The 27702-nt window shown below is 40.4% G+C and overlaps 2 protein-coding genes across 4 annotated transcripts; one reads left to right on the forward strand and one right to left on the reverse strand.

Annotated features, from left to right (window-relative positions):
* Nucleotides 1–96: 96 nt before the first annotated feature.
* wdr75 (WD repeat domain 75) lies at nt 97–16393 on the forward strand. 3 transcript variants are annotated; one of them, XM_078795212.1, is made up of 22 exons: nt 97–220; nt 494–623; nt 1308–1373; nt 1479–1578; nt 2875–2999; nt 3461–3531; nt 3632–3748; nt 4228–4316; nt 4468–4626; nt 4955–5014; nt 5163–5278; nt 5593–5768; nt 6077–6234; nt 6398–6578; nt 8608–8699; nt 8807–8902; nt 9069–9238; nt 9327–9386; nt 10324–10458; nt 10779–10870; nt 11094–11306; nt 16330–16393. In XM_078795212.1, the coding sequence occupies exons 1-22, from the start codon at nt 135–137 to the stop codon at nt 16376–16378; spliced, it is 2541 nt and encodes an 846-aa protein (XP_078651338.1). In that variant the 5' UTR covers nt 97–134; the 3' UTR covers nt 16379–16393. The 3 variants fall into 3 exon arrangements, with proteins under 3 accessions (XP_078651338.1, XP_057938531.2, XP_078651339.1); XM_058082548.2 differs by lacking the exon at nt 16330–16393 and adding an exon at nt 11497–12177; XM_078795213.1 differs by lacking the exon at nt 16330–16393 and having other exon boundaries at nt 11094–11406.
* On the reverse strand, nt 14943–23385 carry slc40a1 (solute carrier family 40 member 1). Its single transcript, XM_058082549.2, has 8 exons — nt 23070–23385; nt 22862–22929; nt 21544–21703; nt 20275–20390; nt 18113–18239; nt 17587–17838; nt 16870–17508; nt 14943–15755 (listed from the first exon to the last, which is right to left on the reverse strand). Exons 1-8 carry the CDS (start codon nt 23104–23106, stop codon nt 15439–15441), a joined length of 1716 nt encoding a protein of 571 aa, XP_057938532.2. The 5' UTR covers nt 23107–23385; the 3' UTR covers nt 14943–15438.
* Nucleotides 23386–27702: the final 4317 nt, after the last annotated feature.

Raw genomic sequence — 27702 nt, forward strand, 5'->3', positions numbered from 1 at the left:
ACTGTAATCATCCTAAGAACACACATTCCGCTACAAGTACAGTACAGTAGGTGGCGGTATGTACAAAACGTTGGTTGTCACCCGCCAAAAAAAAGACGAAGAAGAAGAGGTCATAGTTGAACCAAGGGAAAAACATGGTTGCAGACACAGGTATCCGCGTGGTTCGTCGAGGCGGCCAAAAAATCAATTTTAGAACTCCTGTTATTAGCCATGATTCCAAGTGAGTATATGTTTTGACATTTTATCATGTTGTGCATCTCTACACGTGAGACTTTTGCGGTTCTTAAAACTGTTCTTAACAGTTGGCTAACACTGAGCTTTACCATTAGCATTGAAACGTTCTGCGAAGAGGAGTAAATGCCACACTGAAGTTGAACCAAATGACGTATCAGGGGTTAAATGTGAAATGTTAATATCCTAGTTATGTCGTAATTCAAACCAATTTACATGGCGGTTATGTATGGAAAGCAAGCCCATTATATTGTGATTGCAGGTTCCTCCTGTGTGCTTCTGGCGACTGTCTGAAGGTGTACAGCACAGCCACAGAAGAGTGTATTCACGAGTTACAGGGACACACTGATGTGGTTACAGGTGTGCTGATCAAACCCAGCAACCACTTACAGGTACATCCATTCATCACTTAAAAGTAAAGATGCATGAGTTCAAAAGTTCACAGTCTTCCATTGCTATCGACCTTTTGACAGTATATTGTACTGCAATTCATGCTCAGTCTTATTCTGAGTTACATTCCCATCAAGTACAATTTGGTTCTTCATCAGCAAACCTAAAAAATGAAGGTTTAAGGAACAACAACCTACCTCCTTACTCCAACTTGCAGCCCCCACCTATGTCTCTGGTGGGTGCATCACCTAGGGGTGGTCACGGTACAGTTGTTGTTGCCATTGCCCAGAGTGACTGGTGAACAACCAGCCTATCAAATCCACTTTCTTTTTACTATAATCGGTGATGGATTTGCACTTTATTTATAAATGGAATGTTTTGTTTTTATGGCATAGAAAACCGGTTTATGATCTTCTAAATACCATTTTTAACATAAGTGCCCTGCAGAGAGGAATAACACCCCTATAGTCGTCTTTGCATTTGTAATACAGTTGATAAAGTCAGAGAAAATAAGCCATTTAAGACATAAATCAAATCTGTGTTATTCATTTATAATTTATAGTAATCTAATCAATTGATGGCCAGCAATTTTCAAAAAAGATTAACTATGTAACTACTGTGGTATTGTCATTCACTGTTTAACTACTATTATGTTCACTCATAGTGATGAAATTGTCTCGCTGCAGGTCTACTCTTCTTCAACAGATGGCACTGTTAAGCTTTGGGACTTTGCAGATGGTATCCTCATTAAGGTGCAGTCTGACGTGCAGTTTATTTTGTGCACACGTCTGGACCAGTTGTTTTTGCTGTTTGTGTCTTCACTCTTTGTTTTGTTTTCTCAAAAAATTATCTTTCAGTCTTATGATGTCGGCTATCCAATTCACTCCATGTATGCCTCTGCCAACCATGAAGGAGTCTTCTTTATAGTTACCCCCACACAAACAACCTTAGAGACTGGTATGTGATGCTTCAGATGTATGTATGTATGTATGCTTTTAGTGGCGTAATGGACATTAGTGAAACCATAGCGACCATTGCTAATTACATTGAATAGGATGTGTATACTGCATAGAACAAGTTTGCAATAGAAGTCAAACAAAAACTCTTGTGGGGGGACACCTTCGGGCTGAGTTTGCTTATTGCCCGGGTACCTGCAGGTCCTTTTTCAAATGTCATACATACAATTTTCAGTTTTCAAGGCCTTTAAAAAGTTGTTGGCCCGCCACAGAATGGCTTTGGTGCATCCTGTCCACCTTTGCTCATAAAGTACGACTGTGGCAATATCCGCTTCATGCACCCCTGGTTTGCAGAGAATAAGATGTAGCAGAAGAGACCTGTGTTGACATTTAATTTACACATAAAAGTGAAAGATAGGAAGTGTTTCTTCCATCATGCATTTATTTGGAAATCAAATACAAGCTCATTCACAAGAAAGGCTAAAATATCTGCCCAGTAAAGTGGAGAGTGTGCAGCAGCACTGCAATGCAGGTCTGAAAGCCCTCCACACCGCAACCCAACCCCCTGACAGGCAACTGTGCCTAAGAGCTTGGAGACACTCCTCTGTCACCTAGCAACACCTTGCCTGCCTGGCAAAACAAGCAAACATTGTTTTTGTGCAATTGGCTAGCTATCCATGTCGAGATACTCTCCATAATTTGAATATAGGGCAACAGTTGTGTATGGCAGGTAATTGCTTTGTGTAATCACTTCAGGGGAGACGGTTGACAGCACCATGTAGGTTCTTCTTTCTTCATGTTGCCAGGTCTTGCAAGATAAACAAGCAACAATCTTTCTGAAAACAAGCCCAGAACAACAGGGAACTTGGGAATTTACAAGTGACTTTACAAGCGCTAAACCAAAATGAGAAACTTTGGAATTTGCAAGCATCTTCACAAAAAAAGCAAGCACATAATCACTTGTAATTGGCGAACCTGGCAACGTTGGCCAAGATTCTTTGCTTATATGTGGTGTAACAGGTCAACCACAAATGCCGATGCTGATAGGAGCATCAGCGCCATCACTTCAGCATTTTGGGAGGCACACAACATATGGCCAAGTCGAGAGAATGTGTATAAACAAGGACGCCACACTAACATGTGAATAATGGAAACGTACAGTGTATATTCATCCGCTTCGCACGAGGCACAAAATGAACGCTTCTGCTGCGTGTCGTATGTATTCTTCTCCGGTGCATTGGGTTTGGGGGGGAAGACTAAGGAGAAGGTCACCAGTTCACCAGTTGTTTCTGTGCAGAGCGGTTCCAACTAGTGGCGGTGCATCTACCCCAGATTAGTGGACATCAGACGGAGTCCCTAGATTTTTCTTCTGTGCTTCCAGATGTCTCTTCCAACCCAAACGCCATCGCCTTCGGAAGAGGGGTTTGTACACTCCCATTCATCACTGCTGCTGTGTACATACATATTTTGTTTTCAACTTGCTCGTAGTCACTATAGGTAATATATCGCTATTTATTTAGTTATTTAAAATACATATGAATTATTTAGTTTCACTTGCAGATGTTTGATATTATGTTTAGGAAAATGTAGTACAAACACTGGTGTGAGCTCTCTTAAGATACTTTTATCTTACTAACGGAAAATTCTAATAAAAATTGCAAAATTTATTCTGACAATTTTTAAATAACTGTGATCAATGAAATCAGATAGCAGGTAAGAAATATAACTTTTATTGTAATCAGCGGCCATTTCAGTATTACCAAAACATTATTTTTATACGTCATATATCTTGTATTGGCATCAATGTGGTAGTTTTTGCTTCTCAGATTGCAGATTTGGTGTAAATGAGCAGATCCCATTGTCTAAAATGGTTGTCCTCACAGGGGCAGTATCTTGTTTCAACCAAAGATTTGCATTTGGATGTCTTTTTCTTCAAGAAGCAGAGGTCAAACAGGTGAGCAACAAAGAAACTTAATATTTATTTCTGTGCCATTGTGTACGCAAGGTAGGCCCCATCTTGATGGCGCTGACTGTGTTTGTTGCGTTGTCAAAAGGCTTACACTGAAAGAAGACAAAAAGAAGTTGGATAAGAACGCATTCACATGCATTTCCTGTCACCCAAAAGAAGACTGCATTGCCACTGGACATTGTGATGGGAAAATCCGTTTGTGGTGAGTTGTGTATATATATATATATATATATGGCATTGCACCATTTAAGTACAGTAAGTTAATGGATGGTGTACTATTGATGATGGTAATGTATTACGTATGTGCAGCACGATGACTGTGTGGTTAGAATGGGAGCCTCACAAGCCAAGTGGTTGTGTATTTGAATCTTCCTATGTGGGTTTTCAGCGGTTACTCCGGTTTCCCCTCACAGTCCAAAAACAGGCATGTTAGGTGAATGGAAGACTGTAAATTGAGTATACCCCGCCTCTGTCCCAAAGTCAGCTGTGATAGGCTCCAACTCACGACCCTGAATAAGATAAGCGGTACAGAATGGATGAATTCATGAATGACTGGATTTAATTTAAGGTGTCAATGGGGGGAAAAAGACAAGAAAAAGCAAACTATTGTTTTGAGCTACTCCTAGAATATTTTTATATTGACATTTCCTGAAAATGAAACATTATTTTGTTGTTTTGTAGGAGGAACTTTGCCCACACAAAGGAATATACATACACCACAATACACTGGCACTCCAGTGCTGTCAGCTCCCTCTGCTTCACCCCAGAAGGTACGCACAACCTGTTTTCAGTTGCCATGAATTACATTGCCAAGTAACTGAAATTGTTAGTAAAATAGTTCAAGCTAATCCATTTACTTCTGAATGTATTTATACTGTGCCCACAACGGTCTTATGTTTTGATGTTGTTGTTTTCAACCAGGCACAAACATGCTGAGTGGAGGCTTTGAGTCGGTGCTCGTCCAGTGGAAATATGGCCATGAGGAGCAGAAGGACTTTCTTCCCCGACTTGGGGGAGCAATCACACACATCACCGTCTCCCCTGATGGGTCGCTTTTCTGCACCACACATTCAGATAACAGTAAGATACAACAAATGCCTTGAGAACATTGAAGAAGTACAGTCTTTGAGAAACAATGAGACATGGCTTGTAGCTTAATGGGGACATTTTTTTCATAGGTTAAATCAGTTCCTAGCTGTAATTTGACTAATATAATCGTATACGCCATTATTTGAGGCAGATGGTGTTACTGTAAAATAAATACTGTACATGCTGGGAGGAAAGATCAGCTGAGTTCTTTGTTTTTCCATAATTTGTTTACTTTTGAACAATTTTTTTTGTTGTTTTGTTTTTTATGACAGTATAAACAAATGCTGGGAGTCGTACTTAACGGTGGTGTTTCTTTCAGAAATTACCATCATCCGGAACTGTGTAGAAGTGAGTGCAGTAATTCAGGGTCTCGTCCAAGGTGAGTTATAACTCAAGATAAACTTAGATTACACTGTATGGACAAATGACTGAATTGTCTCATCAGATTTGAAAATAGTAGGAACTTGGGTCCTTGTTCTTGACCTGCATTCAGTACAGGCTTGCATATTGTTTCTGTCCTTGTGCAGGAGCATGTATATCCACAGGATTGATGGTGGACCCTCTCAGCAAATCATTGGTACTAAATGGGAAACCAGGCCACCTGCAGTTTTACTCCCTTCAGAGAGATAAGCTGATTTTTAATGTAAGCATTTTTCTTTACCCGAGCTATAGATGCTATAGTATAAATATTTTATAATATAATTTGTACTGAGGTTAGTGTGTTTAGCATAAAGACAAGAATTCATAGTGCTAGGCATTGTTGAATGTACTTCAGTGCTGTTCTGGTGTTTTTTTTGTTTTTCTTGTATGAAATTATTTTCTAGCTTCCTCATGAACGAACAATAATTACTCTCTGTTCTAAATTACACTTTTCTCAGAGCATTGAATCACTGACAACTTGTAATATCCGTCTTAATGTTGAGTTGAACGGCATTCATTTCCTTTTATTCCCAATAGTTGGACATTGTGCAGCAAGAGTACATTAACCAGTCAGGACTGCATCAGTTTGAGGTGGCAAAGGCCGTTTTCGATGCAACCGGAAACTGGCTCGCAACTCTTGAAGAGCGCAAACCACACAGTGAGGAGTTGGAACATTATTTGAAACTGTGGGCATATGATAAACAATCACAGAGGTATGGCAATACTTATGTTTGTGTTTTTAAATGATTAGCCACCTTCTTTCCATTGGAAAACTGCCGTCAAACACTTTGATGTACTTCATGTACACACCCCTGTCTCTCTGACAATATATCTGTGTAGAACAATTTAAATATGCATATGTCACAGCATTTAAAATGGCTATAAGAAAGCAGTTTTCAGTATGTATTGGTTACCATTATGTTTCTTCATGTAGTTTTTACTATGACCAGAATTGGAACTGGCCGAAGGGAATCTAATCCTTTTCAGTATAAAACTAACACTAGCACCCTATCACCTGCAGTTTTGTGCTGAACATGACCATCTCAGCCCCCCACGAGGCTCGGATTACGGACATGTGCCTTTGTTCCACCGCAGTCAACCACATGGCCACGTTGGTTTCCACCAGCAAGGACGGCCACTTCAAAGCCTGGCAGCAGGTTATGCCCACCCACACAGAAGGTGATCCGTTCATTCCATCATACTTGGCGTCTATATAAAAAGTCTTTTTACGGGGTTTATTTACCTTTTATCATTTTTGAAGTGGAGTCTTCTATTCTGTTCACACATCTAATCCGCAACTCTTATTTGTTCCCTCTTCTTCTTTCTTGATTGGGCTTGACAGATGACACTTCATCATGGACCTGCGATTTTGTTGGATCTTATCACAGCCTGGTGCCTCGGTGCTGCTGTTTTTCAGCCGATGGCTCTTTGCTTGCCGTCAGCTTTGAAAAGGTGGTGACTGTTTGGAGCCCAGCCTCCTGGGAGCTCCTCACAACGTTTTCCCAGCCACCGGGTGACATCAGGTCAGATTGAAAACATTGTTCATGTATTTTAGTGGCATAATTCAGTGTGACTCCCAATAGTGGGGCACCCTGGGGGGTCATAATTGCTTCAAGATATGGAGGTTTGTGGTCGAGGGCCCAATCTGATTTTTTTTTTTACATGGGTCCCGTGTGAATGAAATATTCCAGTATTTCTTAAGAATGAGGCAATGGTGAAAATATAAAGATATTCAATGAAAAACTTTTAAAGCCTTTTTCAAAAATGTATTTAACTTAAGGGCTTCAAGCTTTGTCCTACTTTGCACAAATAACAGCACCAATGAGAGGATTGTGTATCTGCATTGTTTCTTTACCAAGAGTGTTACCGTAGCAACCAGATGACTGTCCAGGACATGGAAATGCGCAGACAAAATTTAATGTGTTGTTCTGTCACCTAAATTTATACCACCTTGGAAGAAAGACAGGCCAACTGTTCAGGCTTTCTCCATCCCACTATAACCCTAAGTTAATCATGGCTCGTTAATTTCCAGTTACACTAAAACAAAGCTTGACGTTTACTACTTTAAGTCGAAGTGCCAGAGTTTACACCATAAATATTAATCTGTTTATTTATATATTTTTACATAATTTGATTGATTGACCATGAAAACATAGCATTAGCAATTTGATTCATTCATTTTCTACCGCTTATCCTCACGAGGGTCGCAGGCGTGCTGGAGCCTATCCCAGCTGTATTCGGGCGAGATGCAGGGTACACCCTGGAGTGGTCGCTAGCCAATCACAGGGCACATAGTATAGACAAACAACCCATCTTCTTCTGAATCTAGCTCCATAGCTTTTGAAGGTACAACAAATCCATTTGAACCCTCCAGATTCCACAGTGTCTTTGCTATATACAGTATGATGAAAATGCCAGGTCCCCTACTTTTTATTTTCATATTCTGAGCCATAGTATCCGGAATGATTCCATTTTCTGGATTAGTCTTTGATATATTATAGAACCTGTTGGAAGCATGTCCTATATAGTTTTTTCCCCAAGTGCTCTTGTGCAGTTATATTCACAAATGCCAAAAATACTCCTATCTCGCAATATTGAAACATCCGTAAAAAAATCCTAAATCCAGACTGATCTGGATCTGCCATATCCCTTTTCTGACCAAGTTGTTTTGAACATAAAGAAAGAGACAAACCGATAAACGCCAGCAAAACCACAACATAGATGATTTCATGTATGATGCATTCTGTATGTGTGACTGGAATGGGGGGGGCGCTGGCGTCTGAATGTTCTTTACTTCCACCTCTTCCTGCTGAGCTACGACTGCTCGTTGTCCACATGCGTGTATGTGCGTGTGCATGTTGGCTACACATGTTCTTCCTAGTTTCTGTACCACTTTTTTCTGAAATTATCATAGTCAGCCTTTTGTGTATTTGCAAGACAGGCAAGTCAAGATGACTGCTCAAAATAATTCTCAAAATCTCCAGAGATGAGAGATACAATTTGGAAGCTTAAACGCTTACAATCATATTTTTGTGTGTAATAAGGGAGATTAAAAAAAATAAAAACCCTTGAGCTGTTTTGACAGCTGCCAGCAAGCACTTGTATAAGCACCACCTATGATGTTAAGATGGCTGAATTGCTTGACCTCAAACCCAGCCATCTTCTGACTTATGTAACTCCCAAATAATGATACTGAGCTCATCTGCTTCATGTGGAGGCCTCATGTTGCAGGATTGCCTTAGAGCAGGGATCTCCAACTTTACTCACTGTTAGAGCTACTTTGCCGAACAGGAGAGGTGATTTATTTCTGAGCCTTTGGATTTATTTATGCAGCAGATCTGCAATCAACCTATTAATGCTATTTTGTGATAAAGTGTCATGAAGTAGAGGCATAATTTTCTGAATTGAGCAGATATTAAAATACCCCACCTTTTTAGAGATGAGTTGAATTGATTACTAATTATCTTGTGGTAGTTTTGTGTATTGTTGTAATGATGCTGATATTGTGATGTTCAATCGCTAAAAATAAATTTTTGTTTTTCTTTCCACTAGGAATCTTTGTTTTGGGCAACAAATGTGCTCCAAATATTTGCTGGGGACTACAGAGAAGAACCTGGTCTGCTGGAATCTCCTCACATGCTCCTGTAAAGCTCCCACATTGAAAATTTGAACTCCATGCACATGGTTATGAGTAACATTTAAGTTGTCAAACTTCTAAACGGGTCTCTCTTTCTCCTGTTCTATCCGGTAGTGGAGTGGAGCACCTCCATGGAAATCAGCATGCTGGTGGCTGACCCACTGTCTGAGAACATGGCTGCTTTCTGCAGCCAAGATGGAGGCTCTAACTGTAAGCGCTATGCTGCGTGCGTGCTAATTTCAGCTTTAAATTGGGACCTTGTTTTTTGTGATATTAATATAATCGCTTTCAGGGAGCTGTAATCCCCCTGGTGTGATGTTTACTCTGTTGTTTTGACATCCTTAATGAATGGTGTTATCTATTGTTTCCTTCATAGTGTTTGTCTTTAAGCCCTGTGAGCCACGGCCACTATTTTGCCAGAAGGCAGTATGTCCAGGGAAGGTGATGGGAGCTGTCTTTTTCCCGAGGGAGGCGGTACTAGAAAGCTGTGAGGAGAGCTGCCAATGGCTAAACCAATCCCAGCTGTACTTCCTCACCCAGAAAATGGTGGGTGAACGCCCTTTTTTTTAATGTTTTCAAGGATCTGTCTCTTTACTGACCACTAAATAACATGGCGTGGGCTCACCTCTGCAAGGACCTCATGACATTCATCACCAAGGCGGAGGAGAACCGACTGATGGCGTCTAATAAACAGGTACAGCACGGTTTATGGCAACAAACATTTAAATGGTCGAAATCTAAACATCTGGTATCTCCACGGGTAAACAAATCTTCCATTCGAAAAATAAATCTGCATCAGGGTCAAACTCTTGCCGCCATCGAGTTTCAATCAAGACGGGCATTTTTAACTAAAATGTCAACAGTCAAAACATAAAGCTAGCAATGCATGTAACAGAATCCAGAGGTCAACAATGTTGTATTTATATAACTGAACTGTACATAAACCATGCTACAGTGATAGTTATTGTAGTAGTTAACACGAAGAACCATTTTCCTGGTGTAGTGACACACAGCACACCACTGCCAAGGTTACGGGCCCACTCCGCAACAATCTGATAGAATGTAGACTAGGAAGCAACAACAAGCGTATGAACGACTGACAACCAAATTAGCTGTAAAATATTAGCCAACATTCCATACACGAATTGATGGACTGTACTGCATATGACTTTCATAGTATCAAAATAAATATGGCTCCTTGCTCGATGGCGTCGACCTCAAAGGTGTCATTTCCAGTTCATTTTGGTTTCTACCGTTGCAGCTAATAATTCTTCGTTCGAAGTGATGCAATGTCCTTCTCGCCATACACACAAAGCCTTTCCATCCTTGGTAACACTGTAGGCCATTCAGTGCAGCACAAACACTCCATTTGTGTCAGCATGGCTTCGTAAGTTCCACATTTACATCGTCAAGTCATGCCGGTCCTGACTCTTTGTGCCTGCTCAGCTTCTAAAACCTGTAGCTCATCCAAAAGTCGGCCATGATTAGTAGTAGCAAACACATGCACTTGACATGCTGATGTTGTTGAGGGAAGTAGCGACCTTGTGTATAATATTTACCCATGTTGCATCTGTTTCTGTTTTGATTCATTGGAGCAACGCCGTATAAGAGCATGTTCTTCCCCCTACTAGCTTTTCGTCGACAACACTGTCGCCAAGACCCCATTCCACCTGTTGCTGGGCAGCCGTCACCAAGAACAAGACGCTGTGAGCAGTGAGACTGCCGAGAGACCACAGCTTCCACAGGGCTCCGCTGCCGTCAAGGAGGTCAGAACTTTGTAGCCTATTTGCATGTGCTTTATAAGAATGAAACCGCAATAATTAATCGTTCGATTAAACGAGCTATAAGAATTTGTGCAACTGATTTTGGTTTAATGGCGTGTTGATTGAATTGAGGCACAATGGAGTGCATTAGTTGGCGTTCTGACTTCAGTCTCGGCTAGTTTGTGGATGGCGTTACTCTGCTCAAGACGAATTTAGAACAGAGTCTATCATCGCCATTATAATATGCTTTTATGGAAAAAAAGATAAAATAGTAAATCAATCAATCTTCTTTTTCAATCTTCAATTCTTTTTGTCTTTGACAGCTTCTGCAGACCCCAGCCCACGTCCTCCCCTCGACACCTTTCCTCTGCGCCATGTTTGTACAGTCACTGCTCATCTCTGTGACTGACTCCAGGTCAGTTAACCACCATGGCTGCTATGATTATGATTATTAAGACTGTTTCCATGTGTTGTTTTGGTCGGTGGTTCAAAGGGTGTAATAATACATGTCACAATTTTCACCATGAATTGTTGATGTCAGCTAAACACGAGGCACATCACATGGGAAAATAAATGTTTTGGACTGAAAATCTGCAGACTCATCCTAATCCTTGTTTTTCTTTGGCCGATGCCCCCAGAGAAGAAAACCATGAAGAGGAGGAAATGGAGAGCGAGAAAGAGGAAGAGGACTCTGAGGAGGAAATGGAATGCAGCGTCTCGAGACCCAAGCAGGAGTCAGTGGAAGGTGAAGCAGCACAATCTGCAGCCCCTGCTCTCACAAAAGCACAGGCCAAAGAACTGAGGAAAGTGAAAAAACTAGACCACCGGTGGATGAGCAGCCTCCTGGACTGGTAACCACCATATTATCTTTGAAAATGTTTAGCTAGCATTCACTTATATGAATTGTAAATATAAACTTGCGTTAACTGATGAATACAAATGTGAACATCACATTGAATATTTGTCATCTCGGGTCATTTCATTGGTCTATTTTACAATAAATATAATTATTAATGTTAGTTTAGTACGTTTTTACTTCAGCTTGAAACCACAAACAGATGACCGGACATTCTCCTTCAGGAATTTTTGGCAGACTGCATAATTAAGGGTCCCATTTATCACAGCAAGTCTTCCAGGTCACGAAGCACCAAAACACCCCCAGACCATCATACTACCACCACCATATTTTACTGTTGGTATGATGTTCTTTTTTCGGAAATGTGGCATTATTTTTATGCCAGATGTAATGGGACACACACCTTTTCAAAAAGTTTAACTTTTGTCTCGTCAGACTGAAAGTATTTTCCCAAAGGTCATTCACAAAGTTTCTGGTTTTTGGATGTCTTTCTTATGGTGGACGTATGAACCCTGAGGTGAGGCCTGCTGTTGTAGGGTCTGTCACTGCGCAATCCGTAATCCCAAAACTCAATCGGTGTCTACATCCGGTCGGCCTATTTTTCAGCAGTCACATGTTAGGGCTTTGTAATGTACGTCATCGGTCAATGTAGTTTATGGCAGCAATATACGTAACTACAGGTTGTATTTTTCACTTCCTTTTGCAACGTTTTTATACTGTATGCTTCAATCAGGTGATAGCACTGAGTCAACCTATATTTCTTATCAAGCATGGCTGGCTGTTTACTTTTATTGACTGCATGTGTTCGGGACTGTAGAATAAATCCTGCAAATACGGAGTAAGTAGAGGGGGCGGGGACTTTTTCTTTTCCGTTATCTTTGAGCAGCAGTAACAACCTGGAGTACTTGCACTCCGATGCCTGCTCAGGACCAATGTCCACCCTGTGGTTGACTGGCAACCAGTTGATGGCCTCGTCTACCTTTTTACCCAAATTCAGCTGGGATACACTCCAGCTTCCACGTGTTGTGCAGCATGCCGAGGGTACTACAAAATCAAAAGTAGTCACCTTAAAACCACCTTAAAGGATGAGTTATGGGACATGGTTCTGTGCTGTGGCCATCAGCAGGAAACCATTAACAGATGTTGCCTATACTTCCCACCTCTATCTGTCCCATTTGGACAACATGTATGTATAGACATTGCCTTGCTTTTTACCCGAGTAAGCAATGTCTTAAGTCCAAATTAGCACTTTCAATCAATTGTGGTATCGTTGCAATATTAATGCCTCATTCTAGAACCAATGTCAGACTAGCAACAGAATCATGGGGATTGGTCAACAAATCCAATCAGTCAAATCCGTCTAAACAAAATCAGAATCAATTTGCATGATAGCTTCTGTACTTGGTTATAACTAGGGCTGTCAAAGTTAACGGAAGATTCCATTAAGGGCGGCCATTTTTTGATGCGCCAGTAACGTGCGCTCCTCATGTTTGAAGCACTGTAACTGCATGAACTGAAATTGAAACTGTAAAGTTGGCTTCAAAGCCCTGGCAGATGGCTCTTGTAGCAAGACCAAAGTTATTTGTATCTACTGTAGCTGTGTTTGACTTATCACGGATTACATCGCCTGCAGAGACTGGAGCAGTGCAATGGGAGGGGCTAGAAAACATGGTCACATGACCACAAATGTCTTCTGTTCTTTAGATACAGGGAGTGTCTCACATTACCACAGAATCCCCGAAACGAGACAGGTAAATACTGCAAATTGTTTATTTAAGACACATCATGCATTATACATATTACCATCAATCTATATTCTACGGAGTGACACATACAAATGAACTTCTGATTACATTTTTTTTAAGAAATTAAAAAACATACAGATCAATTTCCTTTCATGCAATGTTGTATAAATGATTACATCCCCAAAACATTAACACAAGGTATATAAAAAACATTTAAAACCCAAAACACCATGACAATACATACTTGTTTTTCCCAATTTGATTTATAGAATTGACTGTATTTGTTGCCACTGAAAATTGTTTATTGCTATTCCTGACTTCAGAAAATGATAACCGAGCTCCATTTTAAAGAGATGTTAGCACTGGTACTTGGTACTACTACAGACCTAGCCTACAATTCTCACATGTAGTGTCAATATTTTCTACGTCCAACACAAATATGTCTGCACCATAACCAAAATCCCAGCTGGACAAGCATACGTTTCCTGGGTGGGGTGCTGCCACTTCAACAAAGGCGTAAAGAACCACTGAAGAGCTTTGTGGACTGATCCGTGTGGTTTGGCTCTGCGTGACAGGAAACCTAATTACTGCAGTCATTTCTGTATAAGATACTATATAGAATACATACTTTATTGAATCTGTTACCCTGGAAAATATGCAAACATTGAGGTACACCAAGGCTATGCAGACACTTGCGCTATTATCCCACCTTCAGAACCAAACTGGGAATATCCAAGGTAAACTTGGGTCTGCCCACATTCAGACTTCCTGCCTCACAGGGATTGTTGCTGAATACAGTAGATTCACTGTTTCCGTGGGGGCTACTCTTGTTGCAACACTCCCCCCCTCACTCACGATGTGACTGCAGGACATGGACTATGAGTATTGAACTCACACACTAATATACTATTTAAATTATTATTACAAATTATCATCCCCAAGCCATGCTGGGTAACTTCCTGTTGTGGGAAGCATATGTGTGCTTCCCAGCATGTCTTGCGGCTTATAAATGTGTCTACAATAGTATTGTTTTGCATCATTTTGATCCCTGCAGTCCGTGGGTTAGTTGTGTATTGTGTGTTCCACAAGTGGTGTTATTTTTGGTTGCACCGTGAGTGAGGTAGACATTTGTGTTGATAAGATGCTGTTGGTTTGTGATGTGTGAGGAAGAATGCAAATATAAAGGTCAGGGTTATCCCACAAATTCCTCTGAATATGCGTGTATCAACTCTGTAGTTGTGAGTACTTTTTCAAGCCACACCCCACCTCTTGGCAAAGAATCTGGATTTCGGACTTGTGCAAAAACAAATGATCGGATATCAGCTCGGACATTAGCTGTAGGCTTAATGTCAGATGTCAATCACTTAAAGTGCTGGCGTAACAATCAATTGGAAAATATCCTAGAGAACTACAACAAAATTAAAGTGGACTATATGAGGACATTAACAAGTAAAAAAAAAAAAAAAAAATTAGTCGGTAGGACACTGTATATGGGCTACACGGCGGTCGAGTGGTTAGCGCGCAGACTTAACAGCTAGGAGACCTGGGTTCAATCCCACCCTTGGCCATCTCTGTGCGAAGTTTGCATGTTCTCCTCGTGCATGTGTGGATTTTCACCAGATACTCCGGTTTCCTCCCACATTCCAAAAACATGCTAGGTTAATTGGTGACTCCAAATTGTCCATAGGTATGAATGTGAGTGTGAATGGTTGTTTGTCTATATGTGCCCTGTGATTGGCTGGCGACCAGTCCAGGGTGTACACCGCCTCTCGCCCGAAGACAGCTGGGATAGGCTCCAGCACCCCCCGCAACCCTCGTAAGGATAAGCGGTAGAAAATGAATGAATGACACTGTATATGGAATCCTTGATGATGCAAAACATATTCAAGATGGATCCTGGATTCCCTCATTTCCTTTTACACCATATATGACCCAAGACTTTGGTAACTGAAAGCAAATGAAGTGGTTGCATACCATGAATGATCATCAAAAAAACACTACCTGCATTTCCTGAATGCAGTCCCTGTGTTTGGTTCTCATGTGTGAGCTAACACACACATACAGTATGGCTCTACACTCAAAGCACCAATGTTGCATTGCAAATGTGTGACATGGCTGCTAATGAGAGGCATATACGGTTGATATGCGTATGTTGGATGCAGCCTGACAAACATCCCTGGACGTTTCTTGCCACCTGAAACTACTCTGTAAAACTCTCACCTGCAACTAATGCTTCAATAATGTTTCTGTATAACACACTACTGGAAGTAAGCGTTCTCGTGTTAAGACAATCACTCAATTGGCTGCATGTCAAGGTGTTAGTCAAGTGTTAGTGCTGTAAGGCTATGGAAAGCTTGGAAAGATACACCAAGGACAGTGACGTTAGACAGTGGTAGGAGATGAAGGGATGTCGTCCGTCTCCACCTTCTGCTCCGGCGAGCAACAGAGGAATAGACGACTACCCAGACTCTTGAAGGCAAATCTGAAGTACATGATGTGACCCATGGTCACGAAGGACACAGAGATGATGACCAGCAGACCGAACGCCTCCGGGTTTGGTGCCAGAATGACCATGATGAAATGCAGCAGGTCTAACAGGTAATTCATGGAGTTCTGGACACCGTTGATTACGCCTCGCTCTGACTCGATCACATTCTCCTGAATGAGCTGAGTCACTGTCAGATCAAAGGACCACAGGCCTGTAAGACAAAGTCACAGAGGTCAGAGTGACATCACTCTACTTTCACGATGACTTTGTTGGAGGTATATTGCAATATTATTGGCATCAAGGGTTGAAATTATAGACATGGTAAAGTCAACCTGTAAAACTGATGACTTCACCTTTGTCCTGTTTTCTTTGTTCGTCACACAGCTCATCAAACAATTTGAAATATTAGTCAACGACAACATAATATGCAGCTTTTAAATTAAACTTTTTATTATTAGGGGAGAACAAAAAGTTAAACCTATTCGGTTGTGCGTCCGCCCTCGGGACTCCAGCAAACCATGGTGAGAGCCATTATCCACAAATGTCAAAAACATGGAACAACACCCCAAAACATCCAAAGAACTGCAAACCTCATTTAACACCTCATTTAAGACCTTTGGGCAAATAATCCAAGTAACACCACATTTCAGAAAAAGAACACCATACCAACAGTAAAATATGGTGGTGGTAGTATAATGATCTGCCAAGACTTGCTATAATAAATGGAACCATGAATTCTGCTGAAGATTTGTGACCTCAATCTGAAACCAACTTGGGTTCTGCAGCAGGACAAGGATCCAAAACACACCAGCAAGTCCACCTCTGAATGGCTGAAGAAAAACAAAATGAGACTTTGGAGTGACCTAGTCAAAGTCCTGACCTGAATCCTTAAAAAGCTGGTCAATGCTGGAAAAGCCTCCAATGTGGCTGAATTACAACAATTCTGCAAAGATGAGTGCCAAAATTCCTCCAAAGAGACTCATTACAAGTTATAGCAAACGCTTGCTTGCAGTTGTTGCTGCTGAGGGTGTCCCAATCAGGTACTTGGTTGAGGGGGCTTTCACACAGGATTTTTTTTCTCCCTTAATATAAAGTTTTATTTAAAAACTGCATTTTGTGTTGTCATAGCTAGACGTGCATTGCACAAGGACACATCAATAGTCCTTGAACAACCTTGCATCTCTAACAAGTTGAAGCTTGAACACCCACATCCCCAAAGTCGTGTTCTATAGAACTGAGCTGCTTCTACCCCAGAATGAAATGTCAGTCATATTGTGCTATATATCTCCAAAACATTTGGTCAATGGCGGTGAGATGTTACTTACCAACCCTCGCAGCAATGACACCAGCAAACAGCAAGCCAACAGACATGTAGGTCTTCACCGTTGGTAGATCTTCAGCCGGTGTGCTAGCAGTAGTAGCATTCCCACCAGTAACGGCGCTAGTGATGCCGTTGCCGACCTCAGGCAGCATCTTCTGTCCCATTAGATGGCCGTACATGTCCTGAAAGGGCGAGACGCTGAGGTCTAAGGGGCTCCCGGGTGCAAAGACGGAGACCACGCACAGCATGAGACAAGACAGCTGGGCTATGCCGGAGATGAAGCCAGTGCGGATCAAGCCACACTTCCTGCGAACCCACGTGAAGGCAACGGTGCCACAAATGCCCGACACTGCGGACGCTCCCATGAGTAGACTGAGGACTGAGCCGTTGAGACCCTGCGTGTAGGCGTAGCCGGTGGTGATGCAGTCAAATCCCAGTACCGTCATGTAGAGAAAGGCCAGGGACATGCCAGCAAAGAAAATGTTCTGGTTGTAGTAGGCCACCCAGCCGGCCTTGAAGGTGCGGAGGGGTTCCGACACCTGATAGCAACATCCTGTTTTTTTCGGGGAGTCCAACTTGATCACTGAGGTTTCGTTCATTAGTGGCTGAGATGACTCTTCGGGACTTTGGCCGTTCTCTGATTCTGCAAAAGAATAGTCTGGATTAGCACAAAGGCGTCTTATTCTAAACCAAGTAAGCTCCTCGGTTACGTTTCGTTTACCTTTCAAAGGACTGAGCTGTTTGAGCTCCTGCTCTTCACGCTGCTCTTTTTGACCAGCTTTCACAGCCAATGCCGGCGTCTTCTGGTAGACCTTCCACAACAACATGTACTCCACACACATGGAACACAGGTTCCAGCCCGAGATGAAGCCACAGCCAATGAAATGGGAGCCGAAGGCCATTATCTGGCCCACAAGCATAGGAGCCAGGATGTTGGTGAGCTGGTCAATAATCCGCACGGTGGCATTCATGTCTGATGTGAGCGGGAAAGATGCAGAGTGCAGAACAACGTTAACGTTCTCTTCATGTTGAAGGTACGGTGATTCTATCTGATATGGTCTATTGCCGTTTTTTGGTTTTTAGGTATACTTTATCAAATCAAACAAGCATAACACAACACAATAACAAAAAAAACTGTAAGGACATAAAATGTAAAAAGGAGAAGACCAAATTGAGGGGCAAAGTCTGACACACTGAACGTATGTGATAAGGATCACGTGAAGTCCGCGTGAAGCACAAATACTGACCTGCCAACTTGCTGCTGTCCTGACCCGCAACAACAACCACCCAGTCTCTCTGAATGGTGATGGAGGTAGCTGTACTGGCAAGGTTGGCGATGTTGGCGATGCTGATCACCAGAATGTAGCAGGTGGTCTGGAAAATAGGGAAGTTGGATATCATATCACACAACACATTTATGATAATGATAACCTTTATTGTATTATACAGTATCCAGAAATTCATCATCAGCCTTGCTTAAATATGGTATATATTGTTTGGAATTATGTTCTACATTGTTTGACTTTTGAAAGTGAACGATAAATTTGCAAAAATTCCAATTTATATTTCTACTTAGGTCGGTATATTTTTCATCAAAATAACAGTCATGCAAAAAAATGTGTTGCTGCTGGATGTTCATAGTACCCGAGTGATACTGTAAGTTTGTTTTCTTTTCCAAAAAAAAGTCTAACACAACAATGGCCGACAGAACAAGACACAGATGAATGCCCACCTCAACTTATTTCCTTTACAGTGATCATTTCACTGATCACCGCTGTGAAGGAACAACTGTACAAGAAGTATCTCCCATGCTATTCCAACGCTACACAGGGAAAAAAAATCAAGAAAACAAAGAACGACCACTAAGACAAAGTTGGTACAAGACAGCAAGTCATGTCTTGTTTACATCATGTCTTCTAAACATTATTCCATGATAGCGACAAGACTGAAAAGCATTATATATTTTATATAAACATCTTTTGACAGCTATATATTTACTGTGGGGAGATGAAGAGGAAAACGGACACGCATGCAGATGGCGTTTTATTGAGACCGGCAAAATTAGCACATTAATTGTTGTTTATTGTGTGATTCATTAATTATCGTCCCAGCCATAAGGTCCACGAATGAGAAAACATGTTTTATACTGTAAGTATGTGATGCATATTTAGGGCTTAAACCTTTATTTGTGCGTTTAGCATGTAGCTTGTGAACATCCGTCGCAAGTAAACAATGGCAATTAAAGAGGAAAAACTGGAGCTGTCTAATAATTCCAACAGTAATGGCAAATGTTGATCTGAAATCGGAGCAGAACGTCAATGCCAAGCTAGCAGGTGGGTTTGGAACAGTAAGAGCAAACTGACAAAAATATTTTCACGGGAGTATCAATTACTTGTGAATTATTGCCATCACAGCAAAAATGGGCATCTATTAATCCACACCACATTTACATAACATGAATAGCAAAAACAATTATTTCCATTATACTGTAGTTTATTACTATTTTGTGTTTATGGCAAAAACAAGTCTGGGGTGTAGTTAATGAAATAGAAATGATAATATCAAAGGTTTAAACATGCCAAGTTGTTCATCGTGATAAGAAAAAACATTTGTAGAATGGCTATGGACTCATGACCAGGAAAATAATGCTCAACATGTGACTTTGTTCAGAGCAATAAAGATTAGAATATACTGTATTATGGCTGAATGTGGACACGCTTCACTTGTGTACTAAGTGGGCTAACTTTTGTTGATCTTATGTAGTCCAACACACACAGCTGCGGTGGTCAGAATAACAACAAAAGAAATGCATCAACAGGCCAGCCCACATTTCACTGTGTGCCATATGACCAGCCTTGAAGAACCTGCTGACTTGCACAGCCCCTGCAGTCTGACATCCATTCTCCTCTTTCAACAGTTTCTCCGCCCCCTAGCACGAACGTGCACACACACACACACACACACACCGGCTGACCCTGTAAACTCTTTCACATGGCAAAAATCTCAAATCGCAAAGTGCCACCATGAATACAGAGACCCACCATCATCACAAGTAGAACTACTTAGGAGTCTGGAAGGTCTAGACTCAGGTCTGAACCTTTGAGGCAAGGCAACAAAAAGTCACATGGTTCAACAAGTGTAAACATGCCTCTGGCACTCACAAGGCCGTTAATGTCGTTTCTGGAATTCATATGCTTTGTTAGAACTTAACAAAAGTCATCTTTTTTGTCCACACTCATTTCAGGCATATATAAGCGCTTTTCCAAGAGTCATAAATAATATTGACGTGGAGGTCCATATCAGTGAAGTAGGTATCATATGGGGTCAGACTGTTGTACTTGAGGATAAAAGGTCAGAACGCTTCCATCAGATCCCCTCAAAAGAGTGAGCAGCACACGAAGCCACTTACCAGGAGCCATCCGTTGTAAGCTTCCGCAAGCTGTTCTTTGAATTGGAAAACGACCATCAGGAGAATCCCACACGCGATGACGCAACTGTTCTGGACGACCAAAGACGTCTGGGCCACTGTGGACGCACAACAACAACATTTGGAACAGAAATGTGACTAAATACAAGAGATTGAAATGAACTAGGGAACCATGCAAAGCCTAAACATTTCATGTCAAATGTCTTTTGTAGAGATGCTCCAGATTATATATTATGTTATATTCTTGCAGATATCCGATTTAGTGATACAGATATCAACCAATACAGATATAGCAAGCAGCTCTATCTTTCATTAATGTAATAAACACATTGTGATTCTTTTACTGCGATGCCACTGGATGCATTTCACAAGTACAACATTTGTGCTAAATAAGACAAACGCTGCAATATGCAATAGAAGTTATATAAAAAGTTTCTTTAAACTGCATATTTACAATCCAACAGCCATACTGAGCGAGCCAGCTCGTCGCTCTAAGGCAGGGGTGGGCAAACTACAATCGGGGGGCCACATGCGGCCCACCAAGTGTTTGAATCTGGTCTGCCAGTTGCTTTCTAAATATTTTAACTTTTAACATAAAAACTGGCAACATGAAGGATGTCTTATTTAGTAAAAAAAAAAAAAAACTAATATAAAATTAAATTTAAAAAATTCAATTAAATTTACAGATAAAATTGGACAAATAATTCAAGGAAAATTATAAGCATAAAATAGTTTTTGTTAATTGTGTTAACTCGATGCGGACAAAAATATTTGCCCACCCCTGCTCTATGGTCATCATCGCTTGCGCTGATATCATTATGGGGAAAAGAACCCAATATCTAATTTTTATGCCAATATGAGTCCGCTGATCGGTTCATTTAAAAGTACTGTCCTCTTTGGGTCCAGACTACATTTTCTTCAAACAAAAAACCGCCACCGGTTATCAGATGTTACCAATTGTGGTGCCAATGAACAGTTTTAAACATGTTGTTCAACCCAACCCAAAATTACTGTCTCGTGTACAGACATATAAGAGTAGTCTCAGTGAAGCAATTTGGAGTCATTGTGTTTACATTCAATGCTAGTTAACGTTAGTAGGTAAACTTTGACAAATTGCTATTAATAGCTCAAAAGTAACACACATAGGAGCAGGAATATACTCATTTGTAGGTTGCAGTACCCCAAACAAAGCAACCAATAAGGCAATTCCTATGAATAACTTGTGTTGATAACAATCAACTGCTAACTCACCTTTGAGTCTGGGGTTCCTGTCCACCCAGTCCCCAATGATGGCCCCCAGCAGCAGCACAGAGCCGGCCACCACCAGCCCGTACACGGCTGTGAGCAGGAGGCTGTTCCCATAGAGCTCTACCAGGAACACTGCCACAGCAAAGTTCCACATGCGATCACCCTACGGGTTCAAACTCAGGTTAAGTTGGTCACAAGATTCCATATTTTAATACCAAGTCGATATCAACACATGAAATATACATTGATAACTGTTTTTTTTTGTACCATCAGTATCAACTATCATACTTCCTCTGTGAGTTGTGACGTAAACGGTACATATGAGCACTGAGGCTTTTTTTTGTAATATTGTAATAATATTTGTAATATTGTACTAATTAATAATGCCGCCTACAGAGAACATACTAACTCCTTATTTCTAAAATCACAAATACTTAAACTTGCTGATAACCAATCACCTAAAAATGTCATCCAATACTTCTCTACAAGAGAGGAGAAATATGATCTCAGGGAAGAAGTACATTTGAAACACTTATATGCTCGGACTACGTTAAAAAGCCATAGCATTTCAGTATGTGGAATCAAACTATGGAATGGATTGAGTAAGACCCTCAAACAATGCACAATGATGAGCCAATTCAAGAAACAATACAAGCAGTTGATGTTTGCTAAATACAAGGATGAAGAGTCTTGAACCAGTCGTGATGTGCTATACATATCACTATATTGACACTTACTATGGTACCCATTATGTCATTGGATGGTCATATCACCTCATACTTTGGTACGAGGTGCATTATTAAAAAAATACCTTAAACTGTAATATGGAAAGCAGGAAGTGAACAAATGTAACAGTTACTGATTTTAAAAGTACCAGATGGAGGGGTAGGATTTAATAAGCTTTGCTTCTTCCTACTCCTTTTGGACATTTGGAACTGTGAACTGATTATATGATGCATTGTTGTAATTGTTATATGATGATATAAAACCATTACCATTACAATTACCATTGTTAAATGCATACATTGTATAACTTCACAGGTACTGTATTTGTATCCATCCATTTCTATGTTTCTTGTCCTCACTAGGGTTACAGTCATCAATTAACCTAACACGAAGACTTATTAATCACCAAATACTGATTAATTGAGTTGTTTATCAGACCATTTAAAAAATATACAGCCAAATTTCTGAGCTAACACCACTGAAATATGAATCTAGAAATATGAACAGGTGCTTTTTGTCCATTTCCATGTCCTACTATTATGTGACAAGCTAGCATAATCACGTAACAACAGAAACATATAACGTGTTCACTTACCCACGTTGATAGGGCATGTCCCATATAGATAAGGAATTTTGCTGAGGTGAAGAAATCTCGAATAGATTCTACGAGGGAGACATATTTCCATGTCAGAATTAAATCGTGATTTCAGATGATGCTAATGAATCTTCAGTACAATAGTGGTCCGCTTGGAAAATAACAACAAGAAACATACTATGTGCATAAGACAATAAAAGCAACGTACCACAGCAAGACTTCTTCTTGGGTGCAGAGTTTTCCATTTTAAAGCTGAAAGTAGACCTGGCGTATTCGCTTCAAACAGTGGATTTGTTTTGACGGTTATTTCTTCATCTAATCGCGTCAAAAAGAAAAGAAAAGAAATGCAGCGTATCTCCCCTTTCCTCCCCTCCAAACTTAGCTATCACTGTAGCTGAAGTTGGAAAGAAATATCTCGATGGAAGATATCGAAAAAAACCCACCAAACTAAGGGGTGTTTTCGGCAGACGGTTCTTCCACTATCGCCTCCGTTGTGCTGCTCTTGTGTTTATGTCCTGCTCCAGTATAGCCGTCCCACCGCGTCACGTGACCCGTCATGCTCCATTTCTGGTCACGTGATGCTTCTCGGTGCCTCAACATTTCGAAAACTCTTGCTGATGTCTTACGTGGATGAGTATGGATATATATACTGTAGAGCGGACGGAGCCCAATGTTGTAGCCCAGCAAAGTGCACTATATTTGGACACATGCTCCAAGCTGTGCTGCTACGGAGATCAGAAGAACCGTCATATAAAGCGGGAGAAACTAGCTTCCAGTGGCCCAGCAAGGTGCATTGTATTTGGACACATGCTGGTTTGATGCCACGAAGGTCTCTGGCAAACCTTTTGCACTTTTCTAACGTTGCGGCGCTGGCGTTTCAGGTGGCTGATAAATGTTTTGTTTGTAAACAATTAATGGAGTTATAATGGAAGGTTAACATCACAGGCAGGAGAAAAAAGGAGCACTTGATTTGCTCACCCGCACAATATCGGTAATCTCACCTCATCATTGTCGTGCACTTGTAATGGCTGTGTAAGTGTAATTATTTCAAACATAATAACGTTTTAAATTAATATTAGTGAATATTAAGGATAAGCGGTACAAAATGAATGAATAATCATTAAAATTACAGTACAGTGTTGCCTCTGTTTTCATTATAAATCCATTTCAAAGGGTCCTCCCAAAACTGAATCATATGAAAACCGAATAAATTGTTCCTTTAAGAAGTAAAGCAATCTGTTCCAAACTCCCCAAATATAAGCCAAAAACACATTTTGTAGATAATAATTAGCTTAACATCCAGAAAACAATGCAAACTACATATCAATAAATTAAATGAATAAATGAACATTTAAAGTGGAACTGCACTTCTTTAGGAATTTTGCCCATCATTCACTATCCTTATGTGATACACATATTTCTATCCTTTTTGTGTGAGAAAACAAGTTAATATGAGCTCACTAACAACAAGCGTCATTGGGATACACCTATTTTGACTATGAAGCCCTCTAAAAAAATCTCCAGCAACGTTGCATTGTTTTAAACACTATCTAAATTTCCTTCCTGTGCTGCATTGATACACATATTTATGCTAGTTCCCTAAATAACAACAGCGGCAACAACACTTACGATGTCCGCTCTCCTTGGGATGGCTGTGTCTTCCAGCACAAGACGTGTGCTCCAGTCCTCAGGTAAAAAATGTCTTTGTAGCTAAATTAAGAGTTAGGTATCCACTCTTCCATCCGTGAGTGACGCTCAGACTAGTGGTTAGCGACGCATCGTGTTAGTCCTCGAGATAAAAACAGTTTGCTACAATAATAATATCGCTGTAGTTTGGTTTATATACAAGTCAGTTATGTAAATAGAACACTGTTTTTTGTGAGGGCTTTAGCTTCAAAATAGGTATTTTCCATGTCGCCCGTTGTAAGCTAGCTCATATTATCTTATTGTCTTAAAGAAACATGAGTTCATGTTTCACATAAGGATTGTGAATAATGGGCAAAATTCCCAAAAAGTGCAGTTCCCCTTTAACATCTCTGTTACCTTTCATTGAAGACGCTCGTTGACAATAAAGGTGAGGTACGAGCCACACAGACGACACCTTTGTATTTTGCTACAAGTTATTTTTTGAAGTTAATTATGTTTCTCAGGTTTCTTATCAAACTTACCTTTATTTGTATACAAAGTCCTCCATCTTGTCAGTCAGATGAATTCATTCAGCAGAGCATAAAAATATCTTATTTTATACTTGACTAGTTGCTGACTCGAGCTTATACATTGATGCTGCCATTGCATCTTATGTATTTCAATAAAGTTAAAAAAAAAACACTAATGCTGACTTTCACTCGCTATAGAAGAACAGCAGCAACAAGCGTTCGTCCCTTCATGATGAGGAGCACTGTACTTCTTGCCGTATGACGTTACTCTGTATTCCATTGTCCGATAGCAAGAATAATGATGTCACACTTACATTAAAGACATTACAAAGGCTGTAGAAAGTCATGATAAATGAGCAAACATATACATATATATATACAAGTATTGGCGACACGCCATCCAACTAAGTTTACGAAGGCGAGTAGATGTTTGCTGCAGCCTCATCTGTAGTTCCTGTCCTAAATTTGATGTGCAAATTCTGATTATGTTAAAACCTACAGGAAATACTGAAGAGAATATGTTAAATTTCTACATAAATTGGTCATAAAATGTACTCTGATCTTGATTTAAATCACAGTAATAGACAAACAGTCTGCTTAAATACCACACATACATTCAGTAATTTCCAATGTTTTTTTAGCTGCTCATTTTCTCTCATGCCTTAAACCCTCTCTCGATAAAAGACTGAGCAATAAAAGACTGACGGGATGTTTGGGGAGAGAATTCCGGAGCTGTTTGCTACTGACAGTGAAGAAGATGACTTTAGTGGCTTAAGTTCCCAGCAAGAGGACAAGGACAGCAATGAGTGAATTTTCTGGTAGACTACTATTTAACTAGCCGATTACATGCACTGTTCGTCACTGTTTCTATAAAAAAAAGCATTTATTGAATTAAAAATTTCTGTGTACTTAATATCCCATGGACTCTATAGTCTGGAAATTCCGAAAAAGTGGAGGTGTGGCTTAAAGCTGCTCTGACCACTAGCGAAAATAAACCTGTTTAGAATTGGCTACATTCCAGTGGCAGGTTAAGTTGCCTTCTTTTTAAAAAAAAAACTGTCAAAGTCCTGACCTCAACCTTATTGAAATGCTGTGGCAGGACCTCAAGAAAGATATTCACTCCAGATATCCCAGGAATCTTGCTGAACCGCAACAGTTTTGTAAAGAAGAATGGTCCGAAATTCATGCTGATTGTTTTGCACGTCTGATCTGCAACTACAGGAAACATTTGGTTGAGGTTATTGCTGCCTTTATCCTATCTTTTTGTGAACATATAATTATAATAAATGATATACCAATACCAAATCAACTTTACTTTACGTTTACCCTAATAAAAGTTGGAAATTAAAAGTAAATTCATCTTCCATCATATGTAAAACATAGCACTATATGTGTATTAGTCAACCCCAATAACGTTTACTGTTGACATTTTCAACACATCTTAACCTAAGAAAACATTAACACAGTTCCAACTGAGGAATTAATTAAAGTGATAAAAGGAAATAAAATGATATGCAGGCGATTTATCTAACTTGACAGATCATTCAATGCCGTACAAGCATTCAGGCACCAAAGATTCTCTTCATTGCTTTGTCCTTGAGAAGCAGTTGACGAACAGAATGTCACTGGCACTGACCAAACAGAAATTGCACACAAAGCACACATTTGGATGTATTTGTATTTGGGAGCGAGCCGCATGGTGGCCTAATGTCCTCTGTGTGGAGTTTGCATGGTTTTTTTTATCATTTGTGTGTGTGGTGGGGTGGGGATGGAGGGAGGGGGGGGGGCGTGTGGGTGCGGGGTGGTGTTCAGGTTTACTACCACATTCCAAAACATAGTTATCCGGTTATTTCAAATGACAAAGGAAAAAACATTCTACTCATAGAGCATCTGATCTGTTTTAATGCTGCTGCTCGAGTCCTGACTAGAACCAGCAAATATGATAAATATAGTGTATACGTAAGTCTAGGGTGTATCCCGCCTCTCACACAAAGTCAAATGGGGTAGCATACCCGCGACCCTAGTTAGGATAAGCGGCATAGAAAACATATGGATGGACTATTAGTGGGCTGTGAGTCAGGAAGGTGCAGGTATCTGTCATATACTGTATGGGGAGAAAGGTGCTTTGTCATTGATAACAGTATTTTCAGTATTTTCAGTGCTGGTGGCCTTGGTTTGTGCATGACAACTCCACTTTCTGGACAGCAGCCAGACAAGTCTTGGCTGCTTTTTACTACCCACTCATTTTTTTCCAAGAATTGAAAATGTAAACATTGTACAGCTGTTTCAGATCAATACATGAGAAACTTAACGCCAACTGAGATCGGTGCTGACTTCATGTTTATACTGCCCTCTAGAGGAATTTGGACGTATTGCAGGATTTTTTAAAAATGAATAACTACAATTCAAATATTTAACAACTGATTAATGGGGACAATGCAGTCCAGAAAATAACAACCAAAAACCTAAATTGCGAACGCATTATTAACAATAAGATTTACTTTGTTTAAATGAGTTTCTGTCCGTTTGTGTTTTTGCGTTACTAAAATTATTTATTTAAATTAATTTAAATAAATCCAATCAACAAATTTCAGAATACAACACACAAAACAAAATAAATAAAAAGGCGAAAACAGGAAGTAGGAACTGCCAACCCGGAAGCGTTTACCACTCTCTGTATGTTAA

Source organism: Doryrhamphus excisus, linkage group LG12 (genome assembly GCF_037039965.1).
Source record: "Doryrhamphus excisus strain RoL-2023G ecotype Guam linkage group LG12, RoL_Dexc_Guam_v1.1, whole genome shotgun sequence".
Classification (NCBI taxonomy): domain Eukaryota; kingdom Metazoa; phylum Chordata; class Actinopteri; order Syngnathiformes; family Syngnathidae; genus Doryrhamphus; species Doryrhamphus excisus.

Bases quoted from the DNA above. Each gene is read 5' to 3' on its own strand.
- wdr75 (XM_058082548.2), top strand. From the start codon at position 135: ATGGTTGCAGACACAGGTATCCGCGTGGTTCGTCGAGGCGGCCAAAAA. The intron at 624-1,307 runs GTACATCCATTC...GTCTCGCTGCAG, and splicing joins AACCCAGCAACCACTTACAG to GTCTACTCTTCTTCAACAGA. The intron at 5,769-6,076 runs GTATGGCAATAC...TATCACCTGCAG, and splicing joins TATGATAAACAATCACAGAG to TTTTGTGCTGAACATGACCA.
- slc40a1 (XM_058082549.2), bottom strand. From the start codon at position 23,106: ATGGAAAACTCTGCACCCAAGAAGAAGTCTTGCTGTG. The intron at 22,930-23,069 runs GTACGTTGCTTT...TCTCCCTCGTAG, and splicing joins CAAGAAGAAGTCTTGCTGTG to AATCTATTCGAGATTTCTTC. The intron at 20,391-21,543 runs GTGAGTTAGCAG...GTGCGTCCACAG, and splicing joins CAGGAACCCCAGACTCAAAG to TGGCCCAGACGTCTTTGGTC.